The sequence below is a fragment of the Drosophila novamexicana genome, unplaced genomic scaffold, assembly GCF_003285875.2.
Source record: "Drosophila novamexicana strain 15010-1031.04,08,12 unplaced genomic scaffold, DnovRS2.1 tig00004554-arrow-pilon, whole genome shotgun sequence".
NCBI classification, from domain to species: Eukaryota; Metazoa; Arthropoda; class Insecta; order Diptera; family Drosophilidae; genus Drosophila; species Drosophila novamexicana.
Genome location: NW_020825051.1, coordinates 3,825,194 through 3,843,316, shown reverse-complemented (window position 1 = coordinate 3,843,316; position 18,123 = coordinate 3,825,194). Strand labels below are relative to the sequence as shown.

Sequence of the window (18,123 nt, the reverse complement as noted above, 5' to 3'; positions counted from 1 at the left end):
ACTTTGAGGTTGAGGTCCACGAGTTCGAGTATTTCCTGCACTTCCGCAACTCTTGGATGCAGAGCAGTTGATTCCCAGCCCCAGCGGCAAACAATGCTGTCTGATTGTTGCTGCCCACAGTTTGCAGCTTTTCAAACATTTATTCATTCGTTCACTGTCTACCTGTTTAAATTCCGCCAGGCAACGACAGGTGCTGCTGCCCTTGCTGTTCCTGCTGCTCCCGCTCTGTTATCAAGTCATGATTCTATTTCCACTTCTACTTCCGCCGCCAAATTGTCACATTAAATGCCCAATAAGATACACAAAATTCGTGTCATTTTGTTAATTTAAGAATTGTTCAATCCGATTCAAAAGCCATTTAAATATCTATTAAATACAAGATGTGTGCGATTATATTTTGGTCTTATCACTGTTTAACTTACTGTTAAGGCCGTCAAGAAAAAACGGAAACTTCAGGTACGACATAATCTTGTCGATATGCATTAATATGAGAGCTATAATTCTGACCGATTATAATATAGTAGCTCACTTTGATAAGCTTCAGCGTTATAAGTATTAGGAGAGGAATTGAACATGTCTCGAAAAATAGAAAAAGGCTCCAGCTAGAACTTTACCATCTTCAGAACTAGATGATAGAGTAGTCGAATGTTAGCTGATGTGGCATGGATTAATATATGCTAAGCATTTTGAAAAAAAAAGAATGATTCCCCAGAAAGCTTAAAATTTGGCCGATCATTCCTACGGCAGCTATACGATATAGTGTTCCAATAAATTAATACTACCTTCAATTAAGGGGGATCCATGCAAAGTTTTTTGCCGTTGGCCTTAAAATTGATAAGAAAAACTTGCATAGAAACAGCTGGCAATTAGACGGATTGTGACTAATTGGCGTAGGGCTTTTGATTGTAATCAAGAATATATTACAAGGTCCATCAATTCGTTAAATGACAAAAAGCTGAGAATCACAATTCACTTAAGATAAGGATCGGTTGCCTTTTACGATAGACTTTCATTCATTAAAAATAATCGATAACATATCTTGGAGATTATATTCAGATTAGATTGGGTTTGCTTGAGGTCAGTTACCAATTTTGTAGCATTATTTTATGTTTTTTGTTACACCCAAAAACCAGGCTCATGTCTGATGAAGCGCCAGCGTTGAGATTCAGGTTTTTCTTACAATTGCCGCACTTGTCACCAGCTGGGGCTGTAGCGAGGCAATATTTTTGTGCTACGCTTTTTATTTGCCGCTTGCCTCCGCTGCTTTTATTGTTATGTGCGCTGCGTAAAACAAGTGGAAGCTTTGTTTGACAACAACAACAACAACAACAGTAGGAAAAATAACAAAGGCAACTACAGCTACAACAATCATATTAACAACAATAACAACATTAGCAGCAACTGGTAAAAACGTTAAGTTTACTTGACTTCCAACCGCCGACAGCTTCACCTGACGACTTGGTCTCCTTCTTCTGTTGTGGGCTTGACATTTGACAATAAAGCAAATAATCATGGGAAAAAGCTGAGCTCCCAACTCGCTTTAAACACTTGTTTCCATGTGCCTTTGTCTGCCTGTGTTTGGGTTTGTGTTTGTGTTTGTCTTAGCCAAATGTGTTATCGTTTTCGTTTACTACCCGTTTAACAAACCTTCCTTAACCTGCTACGTCAGCCAGCTGCCTTAAATCTAATCTCGCTGGTCAATATCGGCCACGTACGTTTGAAATTTTTGCACACAAAATTATCACCTTGGCGTACTTTGATTATCGTATTACTATAGAATATATAATTACGATGTCAATTAATTATGTTGAGTAAACTATTATAGCTAGATCTTTTATCCAAGTTTGTGTGACATGTCAGCCAAATGATAGCTATAAGAATATTTTCAAGCCGTTGAGGAAAAAAAAACCTAAAAGAATTAAACCAACGAAGAAAATACTATGGATTCAAAAAGATTTATCTTCATGTAGATAATTTTCTGTTTGGGCTTGATGAACTGATCTAAGTATATTAAATAGGACAGGGAATCTAAAATTAAGAACAATCAATCAAATTTGTCATCGGCTAATCCTCTTATCGCCTACTTAGATAATTTTCCGTTTCAACATGAATGGATCTAAATTAAATAAGATAGGCAATCGGCAACAACCAATCAAATTCGTTTTCTTATCATTTTCGCGATATGCCAGACAGACTTGGCTCGAATAAAAAGCTGCCATTCGCGCGAAGAACTTCAATTGCGAAAGCGAAGCCAATTCAAAGAGTTGTGATTCTAAATAAGTGAAATTGAGTCCTAAAAGTTAAAAAGTATTTTTACCCGTTTTAGGAATTTTGATTATACTGATTACTTATTACTCAATTTGCTGAGAGTAAGCGACATTTCGATTGTTTCAAGGTACTTCATACTGTTTATTTCCTTAAAAATCCTTTAGCTTTTCTTAATATAAAAAGATATATCTTATTTTGAAAGAACAATTATCTGTTAAAATTGTGAAAACTTTGACGAGCTTTTAGTTAAATTAAATAGGTTGATTTCTAAAGTTTGCTGGCTGCCAATAAACATAAATAATAAAGGTAAGGATAAAGTCCTCACGTAAGGAATATGAATACCGTCGCGTATGACGTAACGTCCTACGTCATAGCTTTATATACTTTATCTAATGTTCCAATTGGCAATGTGTATTAAATAAATTTTTTTTATTATTGCTTAATAATGTTAATTGTTCCCAAAACCCATTAAAATGGGTATAAGGGTATATTGTATTTGTGCAAAATCCAAATGTATGTAACAGGCAGAAGGAAGCATCTCCGACCCCATAAAGTGTGCATATTCTTGATCAGCATCAATAGCTGAGTCGATCTAGCCATGTCCGTCTAACTGTCCGTCCGTCCGTCCGTATGCATGAACGCAAGGATCTCAGAACCTATACGAGCTAGAGACTTGAAATTTTAGCCGTTGATGCTCCTAGCTCCCGCGCAGATTGAGTTTGTTTCCGATAATCGATTACTTGCTCCGTTTCCAAGCAATCGATAAAAATCGATATCGATATCTAATTTTTTTTTTGCAATTTTGGTAAATAATAAGAGCTAGAGTCACCAAACTTGACATATAGCTTCTAAAATAGAATATATATATGCATTTGATGTTGGAAGAAGAGGGTTCAGGGTATCCCCTAGTCGGGAGCTCCCGACTAGAACCTCCTACTTGTTTTAATATACATTCATAGTAGATATTTAATAACCCAAATAAGAAATAAGATTTAGAGATTAAATACAATTACATATAGTAATATCTGGGAATGTGGAAGTATAAAGTTAAAGTCTTCTGCAAACTACAAAATATTTTGCATGACAATTACTTAAATCCATTTTAACGTATTTTCGCACAATTTAACTCAATTATTTAAATGCATTCGAAGTTTTGGCATCGTTTTTGGGTCTTACATATATGCAGAGAGCGCAACGTATAAGCATGCAACATCAAACTCAGACATCGAACTCGAGCCGAATGCATGTAACAGTGCCATTCGGAGCTTAACATAGCCATTTTGAGTACAACAAACAACATTAACAGTTTATGTTAGCTCTAGTTTAAATTCCTCAAGTTGTTAGAGTTAATATTTCAACAATTTGCATTGCTTAGTGGACTTTAATTGGTATCAATTTCGCTTGGAAACATTTAAGAAATCAATTGTTTAGAATAGTAGGCGAAAATCTATCAATTTACAATAACAGCGGTACCTGCTGACGATCTTGTATGTTCGGTTCGCTGACTGGTTACGATGCGTTGGCGGTTCGACTTATGCAGCGCAACGTAAGCGTTTACGTGTCGAGTTACGTGTTAGTGTTAGTCCGCGGCAAACAGTCAAAGGCAACGGGTCAGATACGCGCGTGTCGGCAAACCGCAAACCAAAAAAAATAAATCGGCGAAAGATACAAAAACATTTCAGAGACCGAACACCGAGGAGCATTGATAAAAATATTGAATCAATTCAACTGCAGACCGAAACTTTGAGGCTGCGTGTGTATGTGGATTTCAAATTGAATTTTATTCAGTGAGGAGTATAACAAAAATTAACAAAAAAAAAAAAACAACAAAAATTGATTTACGAAAATATATTAAGACGAGCGGCATTATGAATGATTCAATTTCTTTCGCAAATTTGCGATCAATACCGATTTGTCAGTGCAAGTGAATAAATTCGGGAATTTCGTCACTTGGCGTAAAAAGCGATTATCGTGAAAGGACTTTCGATTTCGAACTGATTTTAATTGATTGATAAGCCAGGCGGCCGCACACAGATTCGAAAAAAAAAAAAACAAACTTTGCACAAACCACAACAACAGCAACAACAACAACTGCAATTGCCATAGGCAACATCATCTTCTCCGTCCAGCAAACAACTGACATCGTCTGTCTACGCCTGATACACAAATATATATATACTTATAATATACTTATATGCATGTGTGTGTGTGCGCATATGTAAAAAACGATCGGAATCGATTTTGAGTGTGTGCGTGTGAAATATACATACAATCATATGCACGCTGCGACGATCCTGCTATATAATCGACTACACGCATAGAGCATATATATGAGCATATATATGCATATTTATACATAGATATATATATATGTATATATATTATATATATCTAGGCAGAGTAGAAGATATATGCGTATGAGCTGAACGCGGCGCACTCTGCTCTGCTTTTTTCTTTTATAATTACTTTTGTCTAAAATTAGAAAACGTGTGTGTTGTCTTCGTCGGGTGTGTTGTACGTGCGTGTGTGTCTGTTTGACTCTGTGTCTGTGTGTCTGCTATATCAACAACATCATCATCATCGTCATCATCAGCGACAACAGAGACAGAGTGCGTGTATTAGTGCATGTATGTGTGTGCCAGAAAACACTCGACAGTGAATCAGGCAGCGACTACGGCTACGGCTACGGCTACGACTACGACTACGGCTACGTCTATATAGACAGATCGCGTATACGGCGAGACAAACATTAACATTATCGAAAATACAAAAAAGTGTATCTCACAGATACGCGCGCGCAGCGAGGATTACAATTACAACAGCAACAGCAACAACATCACAACAATAACAACAACAACAACACTGACACGAACGACGCGTCGCATCGCACGCACGAACACACGAAACAGCCAATCGGCTGCAGCCGACGGCAGCCGAAGAGCTAACGAGACGCGCACGAAACGCGCGCGCGTGAAAAACGTCGTGAAAAACGCGCAAAGCAACAACAAATGGCATAAAAAATCGCAACAAAAACATCACAAAAACTTAAAACCAAACGCCACGCGACGACCTTAAGTCTACGTCCATTCGAAGAGGGGGGGCGTGGCTATAGCTCAGTGCGTCGACTCCAAGGCGCTCAAGTGAAACGCGAATAAAATCAAATCAAATAATTCTAAGCAAAATAAATGCAACAACAGCAGCAGCAGCAACAGCAACAACAGCAGCAACAATAACAACAATAAACGAACGAACGAACGAAAAAGCAAAGCAGCAGCAGCAACAATAACAAATACAAGCAGCAATTTATTTATTTAAAGATATACATATACATTTTTTGCATTGCCAAAGCAGACGATCGGGCCAAAATGAGTCACCAGCAGCAACAGCAACAACAGCAGCAACAGCAACAAGAACAACAGCAACAGCAGCAGCAACAGCCAAAAAAGTTCTCAAAGTGCTCATAAATATTATGCTAGAAATTGTTAAACATTCACTGTCTCTAACACTCTCACTTAACGTGTCTCTCTCTCTCTGTGTCTCTCTCGTGTCGCGTCTCTCTATTGCTGTCTCTCAAAATGCTACGAAACTATCGAAAGTATTTGCAGGATAAACGAAAATACGACAAGGCACAGCGACGACGCAGCGGCGGCAACATTTGCCAGCAATAGACAGACAAACAGCAGCAACAACAAATCGCAACAGCAGCAGCAGCGACTAGCAAGCAGGGACAGCAGCAGCAGCAGCAACTAGCTAACGATAAGCGATAGACAGCAATCGATAGTTGATTTGTAAATAAAGCTAGGGCAACAGCAACAACAATTTTGGAGGACGCCATGTATGCGCAACATGTGCGCAAATGGAGTCTAAAAACGCAACTGCAACAAATGCCATTGATATCGCTAGCAATCTCCATGTTGCTATTGATCACATGTGCGCCGGCGACAACAGCAGCTGCAGCGTCAGCGGCTGCAGAACCAATCACACATCAGCTGCAAAGAACATGGAAATCAGAGGAAAGCAGCTACTATATTGCATTGCCACAGCAGCAGCAACAGCAGCAGCAGCTGCTGGTGGACAATGGCAGCGGGAGCAGTGAAAGCGTCGACAGCAACATCGACAACAGCAACAGCAACAATAATATTCAATTAAGTAGGCTGCCCAGCCGGCCCAGCAGTCTTAGTAGCTTTAAAAACATTAAGTTTAGGTCAGCAACAGTATTCGACGCAGGCAGCGATAGCGATGCGGCTGTACTGCGACAGCAACAGCAGCAGCAGCAACATATTGCTGCGGTGACAACGCAGCAGTCACAGCAACAAGTTCCAAATACGCTAATAAATAGTCAAATATATAAATTATTATACAATAATGGCATGCCCAGCGTCGCGGCGAGCAGCAGTAAAACGCGACGTCATGCACTGCAACAGCAACAACAGCTGCAGCAACAACAGCAGCAGCAGCATCTCAGCAATGCTGCGTGGCAGCCGCTGCAGCAGCGACTTATTGCTGCCTACAATTTTAGCAGCAAGGCAGGAGCAACACAACGCTATTTTATTGAGTCCTACGAAGTGCCAGAGAGCAGCCTGGAGCAGACGGCGCGGAATCGCCGCGACTTTGGCAGCTCCGGCAACAGCAATGGCCAGCGGCAACATCGCGCCGGTGGCGGCCACCGACAGCAGCAGCAGGAGGCAAAGCGCGAGCATCGCCGCCAGCGGCAGCAACAGCGCCAACAGCAGCAGCATCACCAGCAGCAACAGAAGCAGCATCAGCAGCATCAACACCAGCAGCATCGAAAGCATCCAAGAAAGCATCGGAACAGGCAGCGGGCCGGTCGTTACTGTTCAGCTCGGGATCCCGCTCAGCTGGCGTATGCGGCGCCCACCGTGTTTATGGGCGTCTTTAAGTCCATGTCGGCCGATCGGCGGACGAACTTCTCGGCGACCATGAAGGTGCTGCAGGTGTACAAACAGCAGCGGAATCTGCAGCTGCCGCAGCTGGTCCGGCTGCAGTTCGCGCTGCGCAACAACAGCGGCGAGTGCGACATCTACAGGGAGCGTCTGTTGCCGCGGGGTCTGGTGCGTGGCAACGATCTGGAGCAGGCCTCTGACATTACCTACATGATGTTTGTGGAGCAAACCAATTCCGGCAACTTCTCCATCCTAGGACAGCCCAAACGCGTCACGCCCGCCGTCCTCGAAGCAGTTAAAATGGCTGTGACCGAAACTTATGGTGAGTCCAATCAAACCCATTAAATATCATAATATAAGAGCTGAAAATTTTGTTGAAAATTGCCCATAAAACCCCAACAAAATAACTTTAGTATAAAGTTAAGATATAGTTTTCTAGAGCTTAAAGTCCCTCATCTTATTTGAAATCTTATTTAAATAGATTTTTGTAGTCATTTCCCAATGTCTTATCGATATGTTCTATCTCCCTCTAACTGAGTCTTATCGACGTCTTCCATCTCACTCTAACTGAGTGGCAGCCGCCTCTTTCTACCAATTTTTTTTGCGCATTTTTTTTTTGTTTTGTTTTCTTTACTCTTTAATGAAAATTTACCTTTTTTTATGCTGAATTTCTTATTTGCCAACTTCACGCTCTGCTAATATCCACCAGACCGAAATAATTTTATGCAACACACACACATACACAGACACACACACATAGTTGGAGCCGTCGCACATGCGCCGACGATTGCAATTTTCCAGCCAGGTTCGCATCCAGGCGGCATGTTGCTGCTGCTGCTGCTGCTGTTGCTTCTTCTTCTGTTTCCTCTACAATTTGGCGGCTGGGCAGCAACAAGAAAAGCTCAGCTCTAGAATTGATTGTTGTTGGTGCTGCTGTTGCTGCCGTTGCTGCTGTTGCTAGTTGCACATTTTAATTAAATTCGCATTAATTTTGTGCTGCTCCCCAAGTTGGAAAAACTTTGAAAACTCATTTCTTCTTCTGGCCTTCGTCTTGTCGTCTTGGCATCTGCAGTCGACCTTTGCGGTTGGCGTACCCAGCCCTAAGTTGTTGTTGTTATTGTTGTTGTAATTATTGTTGCGTTGCGGTTCATGACGTTTGCGTTTGCGTCTGTAACGCGACTAAGTGCGCCCAACAAGATCCCGACTTCAACAATATGTGAGTTTAAAGTTATATATACGTGTGTGTGTGTGTGCTTGTGTGTGTGTGTGTGTGTGGATACCCCGACACCGCCCTCGCTTGTCGCTTTTCATTTTTTTATTGTCTTTTGCTCGTCTTTGCTTTGTTTCAGCGCGGTCGCAATTAGATTTTTAATTCATTTTTTGCTGCTGCTGCTGCTGTTGCCTCTGTTGCTGCTGCGTCTTCTTTGGCTTCCGTCATGGCTGTCGCACACAGCCAGCCCGGTGCCCGCAGCGGGCGAGGGCGAGGGCGAGGCGGTGGCAACCCTTTTTGTTTGAAATCAGAAATCAGCTGCAATCAGCTGTTCTCTCTGCATAGCTCCCTAGGGGCCCCTCTCTCTCACGCTCTCTCTCTCTCCCTCTCTCTCTCTGTCTGTCTCTCTCTCTTTCTCTCTGGCCTGCGCTCCATTCTCAGCTTGTGTTTATTTACTTTTTGCTGCCCCCGCGTCTGTTCCTTTCAGCTTCATCAATGAATGGAACTGAAACTGGGCTGTGCAGCGTTTTGTGGCAGGGCGGCAGGGGCACACAGGATATTTACTTTTTCAGTTTGAGATTGATTTATTTTGCTTTGGGCTGCGGCTTTTGTTGGGCTCTTTGTTTGCAAACGCAGCGCAAAATTTGCATCTGCTTCCATATGCATATACATATATATAAATATATATATTTATTTTTTGACTGCTGATTGGCAAATGTCTAGCATTAAATGATGCTTAAATGCTGTCCATGCACCAGATGCATACTAATCCGCATAGAAATAACCACCCACGCCCGTACGCCCCGCCACAGCATTCACTTTTCGCCACCGAAATTTGCATATCAATGGCATAAATCAATCGCTGGCCGAAGATCGTCAGCCAAATAGCCATAAAATCGAGCCAATCAATGTCAGTCGCGATTCATCACCACACAAGAAATTATAAAGTAAAAAGAGAAAAAGCCCAATATGAAGAGCCATAAACAGTTTACAAGAAGCTCGACCAACTGTTGAAGCCAATACGCAGTTGCGAACCGGTTCAAGCCAAGTTAAGCATACGCACCGTGTGACGACCGCGACAACAGCCGGAACTGTGCCCTCTCCGCTCTGCTTAAAACTAATTAAAATGCTTTTTCTTGAACTTGAATGAATCGGTATTTTCATGAATTAACTGGTCCAATATTATTGTCCAATTTGCACCCACGCAACGGCTTCATTTCTCACACAATCGCAGCCAGAAATGTGACTTCAAATATAAAATTATAATAAAAAAGGCCATGTGAAAAATAAATAGAAACAACCAAAGAAAAAAAAATAAATGTTTTATTCTGTTGCTCGCTGGCTTCTATTGTTTTTTGGCATGGGCTATTATAGTTGAATTTTTTCTTTCTTTATCTTTGTTGTTGCTGCTGTTGCTGCTGTTGTTGCTGTTGCTGCTGTTGTTGCTGTTGCTGCTGTTGTTGCTGAGGTGTTAAGTAAATTAGCTGCTCATAAAATATCATTTGCTTTTGTGTGCTCGTCGTTACCAGCAGCAGCAGCAACAGCAACAGCATCGATTGTTGTTGTTGTTGTTGCTGCTGCTGCTGGTTGTTTGTTTTGGTTAAAAGCGGAGACAAACTGGCAGTGCTCGAAATGCCGCCAAGCGTAGACCAGAAGCAATCGAAACGGCAGCAACAGCAACAACAACAGCTGTCACGGCAGCAACACCTTCAATCAGTGCAGCCCACAATGGCCCCGTCTTCTATCTATTTACAATATTATATAATGCGAATGTGCCCAGTGCAACATTGAAAATCAATTTGCGGTTTTATGTTTTGTCACCGCGCCAAGCAGCTAGCTAGAATATCAATTTCGTTAGTATATGTTAGTTGACAATATTTATAGTTATATCGAATGCAAGCGCTCAAACCTTGACTGTGAGTTTCCATTTACGCCAGCCAAGTGGAAAACTCGGCTGCTTCATTTTCACTCTGCTCCGATAGCTGCTCCGGTTGCACTTGTCGCCGCAGAATGTTTAGCAAGCGATTGCACAAGCGGAAAACGATTTAACAGCAGCAGCAGCTATTTATTTAGGTCAACGCCTACGTTGCAGAGAGACAAACTTACTCGACGGCACCCACAATTCATCATTTGTGGCCTGGTGTCTGGCTACCTGGTCAGAAGATTTTTTGGCGCTGCTCATTTAGCGTCACGCCAGAGAAGATCCAACAGCAGCAACAGCAACAACAACAATAAGAACAACAGCAACAACGGACGACAACTGCGACGACTCTTCGTTTTTGGTAATTAAGTATGAATGCCGGCGCTAGACGCAGCAAACCAAATGAACAACTAGTCAACATTGGGTGGCAAGAGGAATGGACGAGGGTACCAGCTAAGGGGAGGAGGGGTCGCTCAAGGGGCCCCATTGGTAGCGTTACCTAGGGGCCGTTTGGCATGCGGGAAATAGAAAATTATAACGAAATGAAATGAAATTTTCAAATGGCATCGCATGTTGCTGCTGTTGCTGCTGCCACACGCCACCTGCCCCTCGACAAACCCAGCCAGCAGCCGCCAGCCGTTTATGACTTTTACGCTATTTCTGGCCCCTGCTGTCGGCAACAGCAACAGCAACAACAACAGCAACAACAGCAGCAGCTGAAAAGCATTTCGAGAATAGGAAGACGTCGATGTCGTCGCCTTCGTCATCAACCCGCCGCCTTGCCAAAAATATTATGCTTGTTAGCCCAGCCCCGCCCAGCTCTGTCCATCTCCTACTCTGTCCCCTTGACTTGGGCTCGTCTGTAATTTACATTTGGAAATCAGAGATCAGCAACATCTCGCGGCACATCCGCACAAAAACACCTAAGTTCGCCTCGAGTGGCGCTAATGGAGCCGCATTGCACTTGCAGTCCGCATCAATGGCAGCCACTGTGTTCTGGTCTCAAGTGCGCAACCCACTCGATCTTAATGGCCAGGCACTCAAACAACAACAACAACAACAACAAGCATAGTGAAGCATCCGTCTTGGGCTGCGGCAAGCGGATGTGACATAATCCGCCGGCAGCTATCCAATGCATCCAAAATGCATAAAACGCCTGCCATTCATAAGATCTTGTCGAGATTCAGATCTGTGTCGGCGATATCAAAGCCAAACGAGCGCCCCACAGGTGGCGCCTTCCCCCACCGAAGCTTTGGCAATATGAGTCGCACTTTGAATGTCCTATAAAGTCAAAGAAAAACTATTAAAGAAACGCACAAGCTAGAAATTGAACAAACGACACACATTTGACCTCAAAATATACACAGATGATTTCTTTAATCTAACAGGGTTATATTTTTTTATTTCCCAGTAAATCCCTTTTAAATTTATTTGGACTGGTTACAAGGCTCTTCAACTATGCAGCATGCTCAGTCTTGGCTTGAAGCTCTGAGCTTATGGGCAAAAGCCGCGCTCAATTAGCCAGTCAAAAAAGTTTTTGCGTTAATTTTCGCGGCACTTGCGGCACATTCCAAATAAATAGCCAGAGCAGCTAAGATAAATGATAAGATGCGTGTTGCTGCTGTTGTTGTTGTTGCTGTTTGTGGTGTCCACTAATTGTTTTGCCTTGCTGTTAATTTCTGCCCGCATAAACGCATTGCCCTCGGCCAACTGCTGCTCCACTAAAGCAACCCCTCCCCTTCCCCCCCCCCTCTCGCCCTGCCCCTAACCCGGCTGGCAAGGAAAACGCTTCAACAGTTGCGCACGCGGCCAAAGATTAATGAATATTCAAATTGTTCGATATTTGAGCTGAACGTTATATATAACATATTTGAGAAATCGTTTTCATTATTATTCGTTTCCCATGGCTTATTGTTTAATGGTCAAAACTAACCGTTTCTTCTTGGCCAACAATTTCGACTGAGAGACTGCAATTTGCGTTGGCGGCTTTGGCACTTTGAACTTGTCTGCTGGTGGGCGTGGCTAACTATTTTTATTTTTTGGCCACCATTTAGCGGAAATGCTTCGATGTGTGCTTGTGTGTGTGTCTGGCATGTAACTGAGGCCAACCGAGAGCCGTGTAGCAGCTGCAACAAGTCTCTGTTGCTGGCCATCTTAATTACGCATTAATTACATCAAACATTAATAATGCGACTTGCTCAGGAGCAGGCCGAGCTCCAGGCCCATGGCTGGCTCATCTATCTACTTCAGGCGCAGCAACACCTTCTTGGCTATCGTCTGCTGCTGCTGCCTGTTGCCTGCTGCCTACTGCCCCCTGTTTATTAAAGCTGCCCCTGCAACAACATCAACATTGTCGACATCTTCTGCGGCCTGCCAAGTTGAAAAATTTGCCTTTGATATCGCCTGAATGTTGCACGGATTCAAGTTCTGCCCATGCCACATATGTTGCCCCTTTGCTGTTGCTGCTGCTTGTGGCAGGCAATATTTTCTTTTTAGCTGACGATTTAGCCGATTTCACGATCATAATCGCATTGCTGCTGCAGCTGATGATGTTGTTGCCACTTAAATCGCTTAATCTGCGCAATTCAATTGAGTTCTTAACTTGTTAATGGAATTGATAGAAGCTCAGTGCCTGGCCGGCTGTTTCGGTCAGTCAAGGGCTGCACACATACCCTACCTGCGTGGGAAAATGTCCAATGCGTTCTCGGGCTAAGCTGTTTTGGTTGGCGGGCACAGGTAACAGGCGGCAGGGCAACGGGGCAACCGGCAAATGTCGCTGTGCCACATGTTTGTGCCGGAAATTCCCCGTGCACGCCTTACCGCCTGCCTTTTTATGTTGAAATTTTTCCTGTCACTTGGCGGGTTTTTCCGGGCCACTGGCGGAAATTCCACAATGTCGCCACTGGCCACAGGCAGAAAGTGCAACCAGACGCGCTTACAAAAATTATATAAAATGTGTATTATTAAATGCCAAATTGCGTCCAATCATCCGCAGTTCTCTGCCGGCCGGCAAGCTGACCGTGTGCTAAACAAAAACCAAAAAAAAACAGTCCAAATTGCCGCTGGCTGCTGCACAAACAAGCGAACGCGCGCGGGCTCCAACTGGCCACTGGGGCAAGCTGAGCGCGTGTTTGTCTTTTCGGTTCCCATGCACACACACACACACACTCATGCACACAAAGCTTCAAGTTGAAGTTGCATTTTTAGCAGCATTTTTGTGCGGCATTTTATTCGTCGCCGCTGGCAGCAAATTTGCTGCCGCTGCTGCTGCTGCTGTTGCTGCCACTGGCCACCGGCAACAGCTTCACCTTGTGCACCGAAAGCTATTTAAATGGTATTTAAATGTGTCTTAATGTAATTTTTGTGCTTTTAATTCGCTTTTTGTTATGTTCTGTATATGCAAGCACTTAACAACATTTATATATGAAAACAAACAGCAAATGCTTGACATAATTGTGACTATTTGCCATATTCAAGGACGCGGCAACATGTTGCCAAAACATAGACAACAGCTTACTCGGCAACATGTTGCTGTAGCGATCGCCTCGCGCCCATTTCAAAATATTTTCACACACACAATTATTTCAACTTGCCACCAGCAGCAGCAGCAGCAGCAATAACAAGTTGCCAGGCTGCTGTTGCTGCTGCTGCTGTGTGTGGCATGCAGCAACTGCAAACAAACCCACAGCAACGGCAACTGTTTTTGCTGCTGCGGCTGCTGCTGCCTCCTCCTGCAACACAGATGGGGCAAATAGCAAAGCAAGCAGCGACTAGCCACATGCTTGACCAGCCGTCCGGGCGAGCGCATAAAGCATAAGCATAAAAAGCGCAAGCCAACACAGTCCAAGTCGAAAAAGTCATTATATGCGACTGCGGCGTCGACAGCAGCAGCGACGTCAACAGCGACAGCGACAGAGACTTTGGCTTTGGCTGCGACACATTTGCTTAAATAACAACAACAGCAATAGTTGCTGTAGTTGTTGCCCGTTTGTTGCTCGTTTGGCCGCCGCCGCAGCGTACAATTTTTTTTATTGCCGCAGAGCAGAGCAGGGGAGAGGAGGGTGGGAGTGCCAGTGGCCGGCTGCTGCAGAAAGAGCAAAAAAATTATATAGTCGCTGCGGTGTCTTGGGTGTCTTGGATTTCCAGTTTTCGGTTCCCACAATGCAAAATTAGGTACGAAGCGTCGTCCCCATGACGTAATTAGCATAGAGCAGTTCGCAGTCGTCGTCGTCGTCGTCGTCGGGAGCCCATAAAGCGAATTTACCGCACAGCGCGCCAGACGCACAACCAAGTGCAGACTGGGGGCTGCTTGCAAAGGGGCAAGGTGGTGCCGTGGCAGTGGCAAGCAGGCGGCCAGGCCAGTCAGATGAGCCATTGCCATTGCGCATGTGTGGCGTGCGAACGCGCAGCTGGACGAGCACGTCGTCATAACTCATGCGCCAGCCGTTGCAATTGTCCAAGTACTGCGACTGCGTCTGCTGCTGCTGCAGCTGGCCGCGAAACATGCGTCGTCGTCGTCGTCATCGGTCGAAAATAAAAACATTTCGGTTAACGATCTTTATCGTTGCGATTATTGATTGTGTGCTGTGTTGTTGCTGGAGCGCAGCCAGTGGCAACAATGACAACAGCAACACGAGCAGGCTTAGCAACATGTTGCCAAGGAATGCTGCACAGCTTACAGCAATTGTTTCTAATGGAACTATTTCCAAATTTGAAGTTAATCAATTACAATTTAAAGAGCGAGAGAGAGAGAGAGAGAGGGAGATAAAAGGAAATTCAATTAAATAGAAAATAAGCGAAAGTATTTTTGTCCTAAAAACTTATAACTAGTTCCTTGTTCACTTCAGGCTGACAATTGCTAACTAAAATTTACAAATGAGACCTAAAACAGTAACAAGTGAAATATATATTTATTTATATTTCATATTTTAATTATTATGTAGGGAGACTTCGTTAACATGGTATTGCATGCATGTTAGCAAACTTTTCAAGCTTGAGCATAAATTACATTGAAAAAAATATGAAAATAAATTAAATTTCCAAGCAACAGCCTTTTTAATGCTATACAAATAAATATGAACGCTTGCAAAAGGAACTAGTTACTAAACTGGAACTAACTGGAACTGTTTATTAGTCACACGTGTCAAAGCTGAAAACTAAGCGGGCAACAAGTTTGTATGTTGGCCACAATGTTGCTCACTGTCTGACTGACTGACTGCCTGAATGACTAACTGGCCAACTGGCTGGCCAGTCTGTCTGTCTGGCAAACTAACAGACTTTTCACTTCTTCTTCTTTGGCCAACACTCAGCGCGCGCTTTCATATGAAATTCTTGGCATAGTTTGGCTGACAGGCCAACTTCTGCTGCCTGCCTGGTTGACTGGCTGCCTGCCTGATGCCTGTTGCCTCTTGCCTGGGCTCTGACTAAGCTTGGCTCCTTGCTGCCTGCCCGGCTGCCTGGCTGCCAACCACTTATTACGTAATTATTTAGCCACGGCAGCATCGCCCTGGGCACGTGTTGCCAACTGACTGGCAACTGGCAACTGGCAACTCTTAACTACCAACTGGCACTTGGGCACCTGTTGGTCTTCGGCTTCAGCTATTTATGCTATAATTTCAGGCATGCAGCTAAGCTCTTCAGCTCTGTGGCAAGGGCAACGGCAGCAGCAACAGCAGCAACATCAATTCAATTTGCATTGCATTCGCCTGCAGCTCCGCTTTCTGTTGTTGTTGTTCTTGTTAAATTGCAACTTGTGTTGCTGCTGTTGCTGTTGTCGTAGTGTATTTTGATAACTTTCTGATAATGGGTCATATTCTGTGTTCCTTTGCCATTTAATCTATGTGAGCAACCACAAACTCACCTGGTTGCACTTCAGCGCCTGCACGTGCCGTCGTCGGTATAAAAAGAAATGGGAAATGTGTCTGGCTCAGGTGAGTTAACGGCGCTTGCCAACTGTTTTACGGTTTCTGCCGTTGGCAATTAAGCCCAGAGCGTAGAAATTTTGATCGTTTCATAGACCATAAAGCGCTGCTCGCCACGCTCTCACTAGCCCACAAATGACGAGGCAGCCAAAAAGCAAACGGTGCGTATTAGCAATGTCTTTAAATATAAAACATGCCCCAAACAGCGCACAAGTTCGCCAAGAACACACTGAATTGTCTCTGAACTATTGTTATTATTGGCATTTCTTCTATTACCATAGTTAATATGATAAAGAAATTCATACAAACTATCAAACTAACTGAACTAATTGGCGTTCAGCTATGGCAATAATTCATACTTGAGCCTGGGCTTCGAACTATGACCCTAGTTGTTCATATAGTGTATACTATACTCTTCCATCTATACTAATCGTCTTCTTATACTTTTCCAACATTTAAGTAAACGAGCCTTGTTTCCGCTTTCCGTTTTGTTATATATTATTTGAAATATTATTCCATTTGCTAGTTTTGTATTTCGCTTAGTTTTGGTATTTCTTGTGTTTATTTGGCAAAATGGCAAACTAAAATAAATAAAATAGATATATTTTTGCTTGGCATTTTGTCAACTGTCACTGGCCACAAATTGAAACTCATGGGTTCCACTTATCAATGTTTTCTGTCTCATGTTGTTGCTCGTTTGCTTCTTGCGACATTTATCGACGGTTCGTCTTAACAACAATTTTAATTGTTTATTTATGCGTCGCGGCGTCTTATAATTCCAACATTAGTTAATGCGTTTATAATGCGAAAAGTAACAACAAAAGCGACAAGAAGACGATATTCTCTGATTGTTGGCGCCTTTTAAACAATTGACGGCGCGATTCCCACGCTGCGTATGAAATAAATTTCAAAAATTGTGCGCTCCTCTGTACATTTTAATGATGCCACCTAAAAAATAAAAGAAAAAATATATAGAAAGAAGAGGAAGAAAACCAAAAATACCAAAAACAGAAACAACTTTGAAGCCGCCGCATGGCCGACCAAGTAATTTTCTTGCCGAAGTTGTTGCCATTGCTGTTGCTGCTGTTGTTGTTGTTGTTGTTGTTGTAGTTGCTGCTGCTACTTTTGGGTTGTTAGGCGCCCCATTATAAATCTGCGCCAGTCTATGACAGTTTCTGGCCCAAAATGTGACGCCAAAGTTTGCGTTTGCGTTTGCCTTTCGGATTTCTGGGGGCCATTGCTCGGCGTCTGACGCCTGTCGCCTCTGACGTGACTGCAAATGAGCAGCGTGACAGCCAAAAAGAAAGAGATGAACAAAAACACAGAGAGAGCGAGAGGGAGAGAGAGAGAGAATGTGTTGAATGTGGGTGCTCAAAGATCTTGTGATAGACTTCGTTGGCCTTATCGGTGTGCATTGCTTAGATAAGCTCAGTTTCTCAGAATCCCACTGCCGAACTTTACGCCGATGACGTATTTACGTGTCTTACGCGGATCCCATGCGGCGTATGCGTAATGTGTTTGTGTGCAGAAGCAGCTAACGTTTGTCACGTAGTCCATACAAACAGAAAGGCTGTAGAGCACTTAATAATAATCAATCAAATAAGTAACTAATAGAAACAATCAATAAGTATGATTCAATTGACTAACTGTATAGTTTATTTGCGGCGATCTTGAGGCGCCGTCTTTACGGCAAAATTAATAGCAATTTCCACTTAACGATAACTGTCGCTGACACATTCTGATAACGATTCCTAACCTAACTCAATAACTTAATATAGATTTTATGGCCGCTAGATAGTATACGAACGTGCTATATATTGGGCATATAAATTGGGCTAGGTTTGTCAAGGCCAAATGCATTTTGAATCGACATACCTCAGAAATTGTACTTAAAAATCG

General features: G+C 43.2%; 1 protein-coding gene across 2 annotated transcripts in view; it reads left to right on the top strand.

Moving 5' to 3' along the window:
- Window positions 1-5,583: 5,583 nt before the first annotated feature.
- LOC115769887 (protein vein) overlaps window positions 5,584-18,123 on the top strand; it is a 32,374-nt gene continuing 19,834 nt past the window's right edge. For both annotated transcript variants that reach the window (XM_030714898.1, XM_030714899.1), the window contains exon 1: window positions 5,584-7,494. In XM_030714898.1, the coding sequence (XP_030570758.1) occupies window positions 6,102-7,494 (1,393 nt within the window). In that variant the 5' untranslated portion in view covers window positions 5,584-6,101. The remainder of the gene's footprint in view (window positions 7,495-18,123) is intronic.